Source organism: Carcharhinus amblyrhynchos, chromosome 11 (genome assembly GCF_965287045.1).
Source record: "Carcharhinus amblyrhynchos chromosome 11, sCarAmb.v2.hapA, whole genome shotgun sequence".
Classification (NCBI taxonomy): domain Eukaryota; kingdom Metazoa; phylum Chordata; class Chondrichthyes; order Carcharhiniformes; family Carcharhinidae; genus Carcharhinus; species Carcharhinus amblyrhynchos.
This window is the reverse complement of record NC_137334.1, coordinates 72,550,511-72,566,833: the sequence shown is the minus strand read 5'-3', so window position 1 is coordinate 72,566,833 and position 16,323 is coordinate 72,550,511. Positions and strand designations below refer to the sequence as shown.

Below are 16,323 nucleotides of genomic sequence, written 5' to 3'. Positions count from 1 at the left end.
TGCACAATGATTGCTATCTCCATAATATTCCCTAACTGGTATTTAAGACACTTAGCCCACCTCATTCCCAAGAACCAGTTCTAACAGTGCCTCCTTTCTCATGAAGTGCACTTGTTGCCCTCAGTTACAGGTTTTGGATATTTCAAATCAGGGCCTCATTACCTTTGGGTGTTGAAGTTCCCCACCAAGTGCCATCAGGAGCAGAATTTCTGCCTGTCTTCATTGTATAGTGTTTGGGTGGTACTTCAGAAGTCTATGTAAAGCTGGAATACACTTCATAAGGGCTGCATTCCAATCTGGAAGATTGCAGCATGAAGGTTTATTGATAGACAAATGTATCAGAAGCAGGCTTCCATTTTCAAAGTGTTTTCATGAGGTGACAAGTTGGAGGAAGATTCATGATCCCTGACATCCAACAGGACTGGAGAGAGGTGAGTGTGATCTAGGATCCCATGAAGCAAAAGCTTCACTGACTTCAAAAGAATACCAAGGGTGAATATTGTTCTTCATTTCCCTCCACATATCCCCTGACATAAGTTATTCTCATCTACCTCCCTCACCACTCTGAATGATTTTCTCTCTTAAGCCAAACGCTTCAAGACCCACTGCATTAAATCTTTCATAAAAGTCATCCCAAACATGCACTCAACTCTTCCTTACTCCCTTCGCAATGAGTCACTTGACATCTTGTCACTGCCTTTAGGTAAGCAAACATTGCAGCTAATTTTCAAGCCAACATAGTACCACAAGTAGCAATAAGGCAAACAATTAGTTAGTTTCTTTTGGTAGTGTTTTAAGGAAAAAATATTTGCTACGACAGAAGGAAAAATCTACTTTATATCTCCAAATTTACCAGGGATCTTTTACATATACTTAAACTGGAAAATCAATTATCAGCTTAACACTTCATTCTAAAATGGCAACAGTAACACAGAAACATAGAAGATAGGAACAGGAGGAGACCATTTAACCCTTCTAGCTTGCCCTGCCATCATCACGATCATGGCTGATCGTCCAACTCAATAGCCTAATCCTGCTTTCTCCCAATAAGCTTTGATCCCATTGTCCCCAAGTGCCATATCTAGCCGCCTCTTGAATACATTCAATGTTTTGGCATCAACTACTTCCTGTGGTAATGAATTCCACAGAGAATATTGTCTTAGGAAAATTAGCCTATTCTTTTTACTAGGATAGCTCACCTTATCTATAAGGAAGTGTGGTACTGGGTGAGCTTTCTTGGCAGATTGTCACATCATGGTTAGCATTCTTTCAATCTTGTGGAAAATGTATCATGTCATTTATCTATTTGCAGGCTATCAAATTAATTCTTAACAAACAGGAGAAGCAAGCAGGAAACAGGAATTCTACCTAGCTTTACATTTATTTACAATCTTCATTTGTGCAGACAGATGCACACTTCAATTTTCCCATTTAGTTTTTATTCTTTCACACAGGAACTATTTGTTGCATTTTGTTGCACTGAATAATGTTGTAGCATATCAATTATGATTTTCCACAACTTCAACTTAATTGTACTGTGAAGTATCATGATTGCAACGTCCCAAATTAGTAATTATACTGAATCTTACGCAGAGCAGTTTGCCTGTGCTTTGGGGAATTATGTAAGACACTGCTGGAATGTCCTGGAAATGTAGCTAATGGCAATTGTGGGCATATTGTTGGAAGCATAGAAGCTGTGGCACTCAATGTTTAACAGGGGAGGTCGCTGTGTGAGCACTACTCTTGTCGGCGGATATTTCTGTTCTCTTTACACTGCTTAAATAATACATCTTGAATACCATTTAATGGCCTCAGGACCTCAGTTTTACGACCCTTAGCCAAGCAATGAGATTTATTCAGTCAGCGATGTAACAATATCAATACGGTCACATCTTATTCCACTTTCTCTAAAACCGCAAAAAGCCCTCTGGCTCATCTCAGTTAACACTTAAAAGTCTTGAGCTGTCATGAGACTGAAATACTTCATATCGCATCCAGATTCACCCAAATAATTCTTTGTGTGAAACAAAGGAAAGAAAATAACTAAATCATGCTATAAATGTATATGAATGCATTACTGTACATTCCTTGTGAGCGTTATTAGAATGGTCAAACCTAATGATGTACCCCAAAAAGGAATATATTCTTAACAAGACAAAATCAACACAAACCTCCACGGGAGACAGCAGAAGCATGCTTTTCTCAGGATCGAGTCCTTGAAGCCGGATTTGGGACTCCACAGCATACTTAAAAAGAATGAAGGTTTTAATTAATGATTTGCAGACTTTAACTTTTACTACATAAAAATCAACATAGTCAGTTTTCAGCTACTTCAATGGTCTCAGATTGAACTGTTATATCAATCATGCTGCATATTCCTCCCAAAAAACAGCATTGGTAATGAGATGCATACTGGGTGATCTTGTAATAAAGCATGCTAAGCTGTTGGCAGAGTGCCAAGTAGTAAATATTTCACCAACAGAACTTAGTGTCAATGAATAAATCATTGTGTAACCTATACAAGGACTTGATTAATTCTAGTGCTGTAAAAGTAGTTCTTACATGATCAGAAGGAAATGCTTTTGCTTCCATGAGAATCTTGTACCTACTTGCTGTTGGTCTGTAGAAGGACAGCTGTAAAACACAAAGGTTATCACGTACAAAAGTTAAGTCTGTATGACATTTAAAAAAAATACATTCTTTCACGTGGTGTGGGCAGCAGTGGTCAGCATTCATTGCCTATCCCTAATTGCCCTTGAACTGAATGGCTTGTTAGGCTATATCAGAGAGCAGTTAAGAGTCAACCATATTATTGCGGATCTGGAGTCACTTGGAGGCTAGGTCAGATAAGGACGTTAGTAAACCAGATGTTTTTTTAATGGCAATTGGCAACATTTCCATAGTCACTATGAGGAGATTAGTTTTTAATTCCAGATTTTATTAATTGAATCTAAATTCCTCCAGCTGCCATGGTGAAATTTGAACCCTGTCCCCAGAGCATTAGCTTGGCCTTTGATTACTAGTTGAGTGACATTATCACCATCTTCCACACTGAGATGAAATAACATCAAGTTCTAAGTGTGTATTGATGACTTCACAATACAAACAAAACACTCATTGATAAAAACTAATTTACTACATATGCATTCTTTTAACTATTTAATACCCATAAAGGCAAACATTGCCTTTAAGTACTTTACCCCATAAAAAAAACAAATATTTGTCTTTATAGTCCCGCATAAAAGACTTTCTAATTAATTAAAGCTATTGATCAAATTATGAACTGCACTGTCATAATGAAATGTTGTGAATTTAGTAATGCAGCACAAATCCGATAGCCTTCAGGCTAATGTCAACAGAGTGATACAACACTATTTTTTTAAAAACAGTAGTTTTATTTTTACAGACAAGAGATTTCAGTGCCTTGCCAGCTTGACATTTTTGATACATTTATTCATGTTTTATACACACTGCGACACAGTGGTTAGCATTGCTGCCTCACAGTGCCAGGGACCCGGGTTCAATTCTGGCCTCGGGTGACCGTCTGTATGGTGTTTGCATATTTGTCCCATGTTTGTGTGGGTTTCCTCTGAGTGTTCCAGTTTCTTCCCATAGTCCAAAGATGGTCAGGGCAGGTGGATTGGCCATGCAAAATTGCCCCATAGAGTCCTAGGGCCAGTAAGGTAAATGCATGGGATTACAGAGATAATGTCTGGGTGGGATTGTTGTCAGTGTAGGCAAAATAGTGTGACAATAGTGTACCTTTATGATTTTTTTAAATCATGTTCTCTACAGTTGTAAGCAGACCCTTTCAGTTTCTTTTTCTCATTGTTGCCAAGACATCTGCTAGAAGTCCTTTTATTGCTACTTCAATGGCTTAAATGGGGATTTGTTTATTTTTACTTCGGGATCTTTTATGACCTTGCATTGTGTAGGGAAAGACTGATTAACAAGTCAAAGTCAGGTAGTTGTTTCTCAAAGAACAATCTAAGGATTCAATTCCAGTTTTAGTTTGGAAAGGAGAGGACAACAGTCTGAAAGCAGTCTCTCTCTCTTTCTGTCTCTCTCTCTGTATTGGAAATTCTGCTAGTTTGCTAAAAGTAAGGTTTCATGCTTTCCTGGAGTGGAAAATCTGCTGTTGATGAAAATCTGTGGTTGTCTTACATCGAGTCTCTCTCTCCCTCTCTCTCCCTGGTATTTTGGGAAGCTGTTCTGACTTCAAATTATTCTGGGTATATCCAGGGGGCTGCTAAAAATTTCATGACTGAGAAATCAGTGTTTCAATTTTCCAACCAAAGGGCTGAAGTTGTTCTGACTCCAAGCTTGTCTGTGTGTGCCTCACGAGCATTCAATCAAAGGACTAAATCCTAGAATCATGTGAGCATTAGTCTTTGCTGCATTCAACCTGTGGTAAAGGTTTTGTTTCTGGGATTTGTTTCAATGGAATGATGTTTAGCTGTTAAGGTTGATACTATATCATTGTTTTCTTCTTGTTTATAATTGGTAAAAGATATTGCTAATTTTCTTTCCATACATGTTAACTGTATTCATAAATAAACTTTGTTTGATAAAAGCTCCCTAATGGGTTATCTGAATCTTACCTGAAGAGAAATGCCTTCTGCTCGTCCTAGTTAGATTCAAAGACCGAAACGTATGATCCAGGCAAACTTCATAAAACACTTTGGAATTTCTGATCTGATTATAACATGGGCTGAATGGCTGTATAGATTCTGTGATTCTATATCTACACATTTAACAATCCCAAAGAGCACTTGACCTCACCCAAAGAGCTTCTGGTATCTCCTAAAGGGAAATCTATCTTTCTCAAAGGGAGTACTCAGACCTACCTCTAAATAACTCCAGCAATTTTAGACTGTTTCCTCAAGATGCTAAAGGCTAAGAGTCATGTTTTAGACATCCCACTATCAAAAATTAAATCCACTTGAAGATAGTTGCACTTTTCAATTTGCAGCTGCTTCTGTGATCCATAGATGTGAACATTAAAACCATTCCATTCCTACCCAATCCCCAGTAGATATTGAAGGTCGGAGCTTCCAGAATCTGGCTTGTGCAACATTTTTGCTAAGCCAGGGCTCTTCTCTGTCCCCATGAAAATCCAGGCCATAGGGATTCCCTTGACTCAAAGTAAAGTAAGTGCAATGATTTTAATCAGATAATTGAGGTTGGCCTCATTGAATATGATTTAGCACCAAATTGATGTTCTGTACTTAAAAAGGACTGTCAGTTCCTCTGGCACTCTGGATGTAGACTACATATTGAGAGTACTCCATATAATGTTGTTGGATCTTGTAAATAAAGGTATTCTGGTGAAGGGATTTCCACCTCCGAGGACTTATTACACTAAGGATAAGGGGAGGTCCATGCGACAGTGATCATTGGACCATTATGTTTCGAGGTCAGCAGCATTCATGTTCACTTCACCACTGACAGCAAATTCTGAAACCATGAGATTTCCAAATTTCATTTTCACCAGAATCTCAAAACAGCTGCTGGGATTTCATGGACTTGGACAAAGAAAAATTCAAATTCAAAGACAGGTTTTTGATTGTCAAATATAGGCTGAATGAATGAAAAGCTTTGGTTAGTTGAAAGTTGTCAATTAAAAATGAGTCTGGCCCATTGTGGGTGCATGAGGGAGAACAAGGGCCATTGCCTGCAACTGAACGGTGACCCCCCAGGTGCCCCCATCTTGGGTCTCGGGTCTAATTTTGATGGAGTCATCAGGCTATGGACAGCACTAAGCAGCCTGTTACCAAAGTGCAATAATAGGGCTATAGCTGCTTTTGCAGCCATCCTCAGGTATAGGAGGCAATCATGAAGGTGGTTAATGGGAAATTCATTGAATCCTTACAGTACAAAAGAGGGCCATTCGGCCCATCAATTCTGTACCAACCACAATCCCACACAGGCTCTACTCCACACCTGGTAATCCTCCTGACACTGGATTCAATTTAGCATGGCCAATCAACCAAAGCCGCACATCTTTGGACTGTGGGAGGGAACTGGATCACTTGGAGAAAACCCACGCAGTCACGAGGAGAATGTGCAGACATCGCACGGACAGTAAACCAAGGCCGGAATTGAACCTGGTCACTGGCACTGTGAGGTAGCAGTGCTAACCACTGTGCCACACTGCCACCCTATCACTGGGAAGGGGATGCAAGAGAAGGAGGGTGTAATAAGAAAGGAGGGTCTATTTGGTCAGGCGGTAGCAGTTGCTGGAATAAGACAGGGATGGTTGAGGAGGGAGATAGCAGCATCTGGGAAGGGGAGAACAGTAAACTGGAAGGATGTGGGAATGAGCAGTAATTGGAGGCTGGCATGTATTAATGTCCACCAGGAGAAAGGTCTTGAAGGATGATTCCTGATTCCATTGTCAAAATAAACATATTTTCAAATGTTGCCTAGTTGGTTGTACTCTAATAGATAGTACCTGCTCTGAGCAATCAGTGTCTCAAAATAGGTTTTATCTGCAAATGCAAAGGGTCTAATATAGAAATTGTTGGAAAATCACTCTGCAGGTCTGACAACATCTATGGGGTGAGAAACAGTGTTAACAGTTTGAGTCCAACATGCCACTCTTCTTTGGAACTGTACTGACGCCTCTTTCAGGCCTGAAACACTGCCTTTACCAATCCAGTAAATGCTCTATTTCCACCTTGTAATGTGTGTGCACTATCTGCCTGCCACATTGAAGACCACTTCATGCCCAAAATGCAGGCTCTGCACAGCCATATTTCAATCCTGTTGATGAAATCTTCTCTTCAGGATGTTTCTAGGCAGATGATAACAAGCGTCATAATGTTCTGTCAGGATAGCCTTGCTACAAGATGTTCGGTGGGATTAAAATTCTAAGTGTTGAACTTGGGTAAAGTCTGGCGTAAATTTCCAAAATGAATTTCCCACACTCTGCATTGCAGGGCCCGAATCTTGTGAAAAATCAGGGGTGGGGGGGCCTAACCCCACCTGAGAGGCTGGTAGCATAGTGCTGAGTGGATTACTGTGCATGTGCCGATCTGTCAGTGCTGGGATCGGTGCATGTGCAGTGGCCCGTATAACCGGTGACCAAGCCCGCAACTCTACATCGCTGCCCCTCCGATTCCACAATGGCCTGATAGCTAGCCCCTCAGATGTGTCTGGGCCAACCTCGAATGTTCCCCCCAGCCCCAGCCAGCCTCAATTTCCTCTCCCCCCCAAACCCTCCTCCCTGCAATCTCGACCCTGGCATCACTCCCCCCCCCCCCCCCCCCCCGACCTCCCCCCACCCCCTATCGCTGTGATGGCCAGCTAGCCCGTCCCCAATTGCTGGCCTCCCTCCCTCTGTCATAGCCAACTGCAGTGGCAGTGGGACCCACCCCCTTGGCACTGCCCGATACCAGTGGGCAGTGCCAAGATGTCCTTGGGCTTTGCCACTTTGCCCCTTGGGCAATGCCATGGAGCCAGGCTAGCACTGCCAAGTTAACAATGCCCAGGGGCCACCCCACCCCTTACCCCTGACCTGGTAGGGGGCCTTCACGGTCCCCCCTTTATTCTAGCAGGTCTGGCCACCAGCACCCGGTTAGTGGGGAGCTATCGTAAACCACACTAGAGTGAAACACCCTTGGCTGAGTGGGAGAGGCTGGCGGACCCAGAGAATTCAGTCCTGGGATTGCTAATGATATGGTAATTCTAATTTAAATAACTCATACAGCTCTGCACCGATTTCTGGTGCAGAACCGACAGCGTCTGAAACCCAGAGGTGGAAGACTCGTGGGGGCCTTGGAGCCCTGTGGGAAGTCCACTAAATGGCCTCCGCTTGAGTCTCCCAGTGCAGTGAGGAGGGTGAATTGCCCCCAACATTGTCTTTAACTCATTGTTAAAGTTGTTCTGAGGAGTGGATGAGTTTTAAAAAATTTGCCATCAAAGTCAATGCCAAGATCAAAATCCCTACTCTATCTCAAATAGAGTTTGGGGAAAGGAACAGAGTTGCAACTGAATCAAGGACTTCAGTTGCAGTTCAACTTCCTAAACATTCACTGGGGTGAGCCAATTTTCCAGATAAGTTACCAACAGAGAACCTCTTTTGCTGATGCACAAACGGGCAGGCTGCCCATGATTTTCTGTTCATTAATTTTAATGAATGAGAAATTGCGAATAATGGCTCTACAGGTACCCACCATGCACAAACTGCAGGCAAGGCAGCTGCCTACAGCATTCATCTGTAATATTAGTTCTGTGTGAAACGAAGGATCAGGCTATTAGAAAAATAAGCTCACCTGATACATTTGTAATGTGGCCTGTGCAATGAACAGAGAAAAAAATGGTATGTGAATGGACATGAGAATAAAGGAACAGAGAAAATCACTTTATGGAGGAACTGAGTTCACTGAGTGCAAGAACAAAGAGCTTTAAAAGCAGTTGGAAAAGATCATAAAAATGCCACATTTAGTTTATGCTTGGGGGCACCAAGTACAAATGCAAGATCTCTTCTGAAATCAGTACAAGATGCTTGCTATCCACAGTCACCATACCACAGTTGGTGTAGGACATCACACCATAGGGCAGGCATTGGAGACATGGAAAGGGAATAATATGGATTTATCAAGGTGACACCAGAACAAAACCCATTTTAAGTGAGTGGAAGATTACACCTATTGATCAGTGAATCAGTAATAATGGGGCATTAATTTGAGGTCAGTGCTAAAAACAAATGCCGAGATTCTCTGGCCTCCCCGTGGTGTGTTTCTCATTGGCGGTATGCCAAAGCGGTGTCGACCGGTGGCGAGATCTTCTGGTCCCGCTGCTAACGATGGGATTTCCACGCTGCCAGGGAATACACGGTGAGGTTGTGCTGCTGGTGGGACCAGAAAGTTGCGCCCATCAAATCAAAGCTTTTTTTCAAAAAAAGTTGTTAGATATTGAAAGCCATGCTGCCAGTTAAAGCAACATCAATCATAACATTTATGAAGGGGATAACTTGAAAATGACACTGAAGGACATGGTGAAGGAAAAAGAATGGGATGAACGTGGGCAGCTTCAGTGAGAGAAGTGAACAGCTGCACAAGAGCACTGATGAATCATGACAAAATGCTGCATTAAAATGTCTCCATTAGGAAATTTCTGATTAGGAAAATAAATAAACACCTTCCCATTTTCATTAAGGAAGTGAATTCTCCACCTCCTTGTCAGTTCGGAACAGGAATGGACAGGGGTGATGGCTGCTGTGTCATTATAATGATATAATACCTTGGGCTTATTTATTGAAGAAAACACAAGGAACCAATCATGCATAATGGAATAGATAAACATGCTGTGGGTTCATTTATTAGGATTAGGCACATGAGAACAATTATACTCAGGTATAAAGTTTGAACGCATCAGATCTGTGTGTCGATGTGCGAGCCCCACTCAAAGCAAAAGTAAAACTAAGATTGGGTCATGTGATTTATTTCCCTTCTTGTGGTGTCATGCTAACACCCCTTAAAGGCATATCACAACATTGATTGCCCACTAGGTTCTGCCAGAGCCATTTACTGCCAAAATCATTTTTTCGCTGCTAATAACTACAGAAGGCAACAACAGACCACTTCAGTACATTGCTAAATACAATCATGGACCACTCCGAAGTGAGTCCATGGTTCCCAGTGCCCTCTTAGGGCATGATCCCTAAAGGGAAGAAGAGAAGCTGTTAACAAATCTGCAAGTTCCTATTACACATCTGATAGTGTAGTACAGGTGATAGCACATCAGTAGCATTTTACATCTCTCCTGATTTTCATTTCTATTGATGTTAGGGGAGACATAAAACGGGTGGGCAACCTCTGCTTTACATTATCATACAAGGTCAAAATCTATCCCACTGTTTAAGCCCTATGAAGATTGGCCATTTTGATGACATACAAAATGGTAATCAGCACATGTCCTAAAAATAAAGAAAAGGAGAGAAGGAAGAAAAGTGGAAGGTAAATACAGGATTAGAAAAATATTATGGACAATCTGATCACAAAAATTAATGTGCCTCAAACTGTTCTTTTTCCCTAATTGTTAATTTAATTTTGTTTTTCTACACTATCATTCTTCCTTGCGACTTAAAGCTGCTCTTCTCCACAGATTCTCCACCCTCTATGTAATGAATTTAAATTCAAAAATTTTTCCTCTTCGAAATTGGGATTTGATTTTTCAGTTCATGGCAAACACTTGGTACAGTTTATCTATTTCTATAGGAACCTTCAGTTCTTGCAGCTTTTCCAGAGTAAACAACCCCAGATTATTCAGTATCATATCACAGTTCCAATGCCTTAAGCTAGCCGTTTGTTTGTTGCGCCTTTATCCATTGCTTTCTTTACCCGCATTTCTGAATTGCCACACAAGTACCAGAATTGTACTCAGGAGAAAGAGAGAGGAGAATAAAGCAACTGAAGGAATGGTTACTAAATTTGCTGATTACATAACAATAGATAGGAAAGTAAATTGTGAAGCGAACACAAGGAGGCCTCAAAGAGGCAGAAATAGGTTAAATAAGAGGCCAAAACTGTCAAATAGAATATGATGTGGGCAATTGTCCCTTTTTGGCAGGAAGAATAAAAAAGAAGCTAATTATCAAAATAGTGAGGGATTGCAAAGTTCTTGAGGTGTCTAGTGCATGAATCACTGAAGGCTAGTATTCAGGAACAGCAAGTAATTAGGAAAGCTAATAGAACTTTATCATTTATTGTGAGAGCAATTGATTACAAAATTAGGGAGGCTATGCTTCAATTGTGCAGGACATTGGTGAGACCATATCTGGCGTATTGTGTACAGTATTGGGGTCTCCTTATTTAAGGAAAGATGTAGATGCATTAGAAGCAGATCAAAGAAGCTTGATGACACTAACACCAAGAATGAGGAGGTGGGGGTTGTTTTATGTGGAAAGATTGGACAGATTAGGTTTGTATCCACTAGAGGTTAGAAGAGTACAAGATGGCTTGATTGAAAACTTTAATGTCCTGAGGGGTATTGATAGAGCAGAGGTGAAGAAGATGATTCCTCTTGTCATAGAATCTAGAACTAGTGGGTGACTGTTTAAAAATAAGGAGGTCACTCATTTGAGACAGTGATGAGGCTAAATGTCATCTCTCAGAAGGTTGTGAGTCTCTAGAACACTTTTTCAAAAAAAAGCAACTGAAGCAAATCTTTGAATATTTTAAGGCTGAGCTAGATAGATTTTTGATTAACAATGAAGTGGAAGGCTACCGGGGTAGGCAGGAATGTGGGGTTGAAGTTACAATTAAATCAGCCATGATCTTATTAAATGGCTGAGAAGTTGAGGGGCCAAGTGGCCTTCTCATGTGTATAATTTGTATGTTTACATTGGAGACAAAGGAAAAGAATAACATGGAGAAAACTGATAAAAGAAAAAAAGACTCCTTTTTTAAAAGACTGCATTCAGCAGGCAACAGTTTAAGTTATTTTTAAAGTTTATTTATTAGTGTCACAAGTTAACGCTGCAATGAAGTTACTGTGAAAGTCCCTAGTCACCGTACTGTGGCGCCTGTTTGGGTACACTGAGGGAGAATTTAGCATGGCCAATGCACCTAACTAGCACATCTTTCGCATTGTGGGAGGAAACAAGTGCATCCAGACACAGGAAGAACCCAAGCTTGGAATCAAACCCGGGCCGCTGGTGCTGTGAGGCAGCAGTGCTAACCACTGTGCCCCATGCCAGGAAGTGGGGAGTGGGGTTGGGGGGGGTGAAGGGTTGGGGGGGTGGTGGTGGGGCCAGGGGGACCCAGTCTTTCTCGTTCAAAATCCTGTCGAGCTAGAAACACCACCACTAATTGAAATCACTCCCTAGGCAATTCTTTCAGGATTTTAAATCTACACAAGGTGCACTAGGATGCAGTAATCTTTCTGCGCACTTATATTTTCAATGAACAGTTTTTAATCTCACCAAAATTGAATGATATAAATGTAGCTTGAGACCAAAAAAATTCTGTAAGTTTTCCCAGTTGGGTAGGTGACCTCCACATGATGCACAGTGTTACAAAGAGTAAAAATGAATGTAATGCAAGTCGTTACCATGTACTAGTTCTTCAATGTATTGGAGTCTAATTGCATGATTTTTCAAGATGAAGTGTAGTAAAAATGACTTCTTACCAGCAGGAGATGCAAGTTCACAGATAGTCCATTCATCAAAGCAGTTTCTTCCTTTTTAGCACCTGTGAAATAGAAAAGTATAAATACAGTGCATACTATGTAAGAGCTAGCTTTTGCTTCCATATCATGTTATACCGCGCCCTTTGTATAACCAGCATGTTTTGCTTCACCACATTTAATATCGCTATTACATTAAAGACACCAAACATCAATTACTGAACTTAACATAGCTGGCACGGCTGGCAACCATCATTTGTTTGGAAAATCATCTGCCTGACATAAACTAGTTTATGTTATCTATGTACAAAGATTTACGTGTAAGAAATAAGGGCATAAATTGCAGGCTTCAATTTTTTATATGAATGTGGGTCACTGATCAGAATACAACGCTGTGACCCTGATTCTGCAACTTAAACTCTGTACCTCAAGAGGCTCTGCACCAGGGAGGCTGTCCTGCAATTGTGTCACAAAGAACTATAAGTGAGTGATTATTCAGCTTCTGCCTAACCTCTCTAGACATGGGAGCTATTAAGTCTTCTAGTTAATTTGGTTATTAACAGATTCTTTAAGTTGCATACCGACATTCCACTTCTAATTGTATCTTATGCGGCAATTAATCTGGAATTAATCAATTTAAATTATTGTTAGTGGTTTCCCTTGGTCATCGAGGATGGCCATTTCTTGTGTGTGTGTGTGTGTGTGTGGGGCGGGGGGGGGGGGAGGTGGGGTGGTGTAGTCATCTATTGTGTAATCTAACATGGCTATGAAGACAGAGTGCAGAGCTGCATGGCTTTCCCTACTGCAGTCAGACTTTCTTGGTGGGGAAAGTGCCTGTTCTTTCTTGCTTGCCTTTTGTTTTAACTGCCTGTATTATTTGGGGTTTGAAGCAAGTCTACAACATTATGAGAGGTATGGACAGAGTGGATAGGTCAGAAGCTTTTTTCTCAGGGTGGAAGAGTCAGTTACCAGGGAGCACTGATTTAAGATGTGAGTGGCAAGGTTTAAAGGAGATGGACAAGGCAGAGTGGTGGGTGCCTGGAACTCGTTGCCAGGAGAGGTAGTGGAAGCAGATACAATAGTGACTTTCAAGGGCATCTTGATAAATACATGAATAGGATGGGAATAGAGGGATATGGTCCCCCGAAGGGTAGGGGGCTTTAGTTAAGTCAGATAGCATGGTCAGTGCAGGCTTGGAGAGCCAAAGAGCCTGTTCTTGCACTAATTTTCTTTGTTCTTTGTTCAACTTCCACCACTAATTGAGATTGCTCTGTAGGGTAGTTCTTATGCATTTTTCTCCAGGTGGACAAGCCATATTTTCCTGGAATTCACTGAACCTTCACATCAGTCTAAACTTCGCAAGGGATGTCCAAGTTTAAGTTGTGAATATCTGACCGCCTGAGGGATTTTATCATCAGTCATACGTATATGTTCACACCATCAGGGCTAGGCTCTGATATTGAGTGCTTCAATTCCAGATGTTTTTGCACTTTGAAGTATCTCAGTACTGGGCATATTATCCACCCAATTCACGTCCATGATGTTCTCGAGTAGAACTGTCACGAGGATCTTGCTGACTATCGAAAGAAGCAACTGAATGATCATGGCATCCTTGAACACCTGACACATCATTTGTTGAATACATCTCATGTGGAGCCCAAACTACTTAATATGCCTGAAGTGGGTAGTCGATACCTCGTAAGCCCGTAGAGGTATTGGCATTATCACAATTTTGCACTCAGCAAGCTTTGTTTTAAGTTTAACATCTCATTCCTTCCACAGTTTTTTGCATAAATAGGCAAATGCGAAACTTACTCTGGCAATTCTATTTGCAATCTCACGGTCAATGGAAATTGTGCTTTCATGACAAGCGAGGGTAGTTTCGTTTTTGTTTCATTGATTGTTATAGAAATTTGGTCAAAATTTGGTGTTGGTTAATGGAGTATTTCTGTTTTCCTTCAGCTGATGTTTAGCCCAGAGTCATCAGTAGTGTTTGAAAATCGTCCATGTTTCTTTGAAGGCCATACTCACAGTGACCTGAGGACACAGTCATTAACAAACAACAATCCCTGTATCATCATCACCTGTTATTAGTTGATGATCTCAGTTACCTCAGGTTGAAGAGATTACCAACCACTCTGAATTGGATGTATATCACATCAATGTTTTCGTCAAATGCTCCAGAAAGATGGCAGCAAGGTGTATAGAGAAACACACAGGGGCCATAACCACCCCGACTTCACATTTGGCTCATCCGACTGGCCAGTATATTGACCACAGTCAGTGACTGGCCATCATTCCATGATTGCTGTATCAGATGTATGGTTCTATTAGTACAACCAAGTCTTCTTCAAGGCATCTCTACTTATTGTGTCCAAGGCCTGTGTCAGGCCAACAAAGGTTCAATTGTGTCCCATTTTAGTGGCATTTCCCTTGTATTTTTTCCAAGAATCTTGTCACAGTTCTACTGTCAGTCTGTCAAGTAGAATTGTCACCATGCTGATTATCAAAAGCAGCAACATTCTTTTGGCTTTGTCACACGTGCATTGTCAATTTTCTCAGTAGAAGTGAATGATCATGGCATACTTGATCACTGACTCGTCGTTTGTTGATCCCACATTCTGTGAAATAATTATGCAAGTTTGATTATCAGCTGGACTCCCCCAGATTCACCCCTGGATTCCATCTGAGCTGGGAGCTTTCCTGTCAGGTAGGGAGATGATGAATTTTTCAGCCTCGACAACAAAGGGTTTTACCCAGGTTTTCATATTTGGGCTAATGTGGAAGCTTGTCTATCTATAGCCTTCCCACTTACACTGAAAGGGTGGTAAAGAACATCCCAAGAACTTTCAATCTACTGCAGTTTGATAAATATCCCTCCTGTCAGGAAGGCTTGCTCATCCGTGCTGAGGATAGGTTAGTAGCCATGTGAGGGATGACAAAACACAGTCTTCATAACTTCATAGATATTCCTAATATCGTGCTGATCAGCATAGACTTAAAGCTCTCTGACATGTATGCCCCATTATGCATCTTGCATCCTATGCAGCTTTTTCTTTGCAGTTCCATGGGGTCTCCTGGGGTAATTTCTGAGCAGCAAATAAATGTCATCTTGGTGCACTTCATCCTATGATCTATAGAACATTCTGCTCCTCTCATAACCACTGTGATGATAACATCATTCTCTGCCGAATGATGATAAAGTCAATCTGATGCCAGTGTTTAGATCTTAGGAGCATTCCACAAGTGTTTTTGCGCTTTGCTTTCTGTTACAGATGGTGCTGATCATTGACATATTACAGAGGGTGCAACGGTTCAGGAGAAGTGGGCCATTGCTATTGCAGTTCCATAGAATCATAGATTCCTACAGTGCAGAAGGAAGCCATATGGCCCACCAAGTTTGCATCAACCACAATCCTAAACAGGCACTCTTCCCAAAACCCCATTCATTTACCCTAGCTTGTCACCTGAACACGAAGGGGCAATTTAGCATGGTCAATCCACCTAACTCGCACATCTTTGCACAGTAGAAGGAAACCGGAGAACATGAAGGAAACCCACACAGGCACTGGGAGAATGTGTAAACTCGAGACAGACAGTGACCCAAGCCAGGAATCGAACCTGGGTCCCTGATGCTGCGAGGGAGCAGTGCTCACCACTGTGCCACCCCTATCAGTTTGATTCTGAGGCCACCAACTCAAGCCTGATGGTCATCAACTGTCCTTAAGCTGCAGTTTCCCATTACCATGAGCATTCCCTCCTGTGGAGTATTTCCGAAAAGCTCTGTCCAGATTTTCTGAATTTGCCCTTGATGTCCTCAGTACTGTTGGAGCATGTGCCATATGCAAGAGATAGGTGTGGTGTAATGAGATGAACATTTTTGCCCATAGGACAGTGTCCAAACTTCTTGAGATGTCTGACTTGATAACAAAATGGACACCTGCCCATCCCTCTCACCCTGTCGTTTGCCTATCCAGAGACAGTATAATCTGTTGATAGTTCTGATAGCTGGCACTTCTCTGCTAGGCAGATTTTGGTTAAAGCAGCAATATTGTATCATGACATGACAGCTCCTTGCCAGCCACAGCAGTCCTGCACTGGGGTCAGGAACTGTTGTCTTTATAAGTAGCGTTCTTATGTTCCATTAAACTATGTAGAGACCCCATTTATTCTTCTTTTTGTTTCACCTCC

At 41.5% G+C, this 16,323-nt stretch overlaps 1 protein-coding gene across 1 annotated transcript in view; it reads right to left on the bottom strand.

Moving 5' to 3' along the window:
• Window positions 1-16,323, bottom strand: part of kynu (kynureninase) — a 148,746-nt gene that overhangs the window by 64,058 nt on the left and 68,365 nt on the right. The window contains 3 exon segments of the mRNA XM_080199275.1: window positions 2,172-2,246; window positions 2,563-2,634; window positions 12,136-12,197. Of these exon segments, the coding sequence (XP_080055401.1) occupies window positions 2,172-2,246; window positions 2,563-2,634; window positions 12,136-12,197 (209 nt within the window).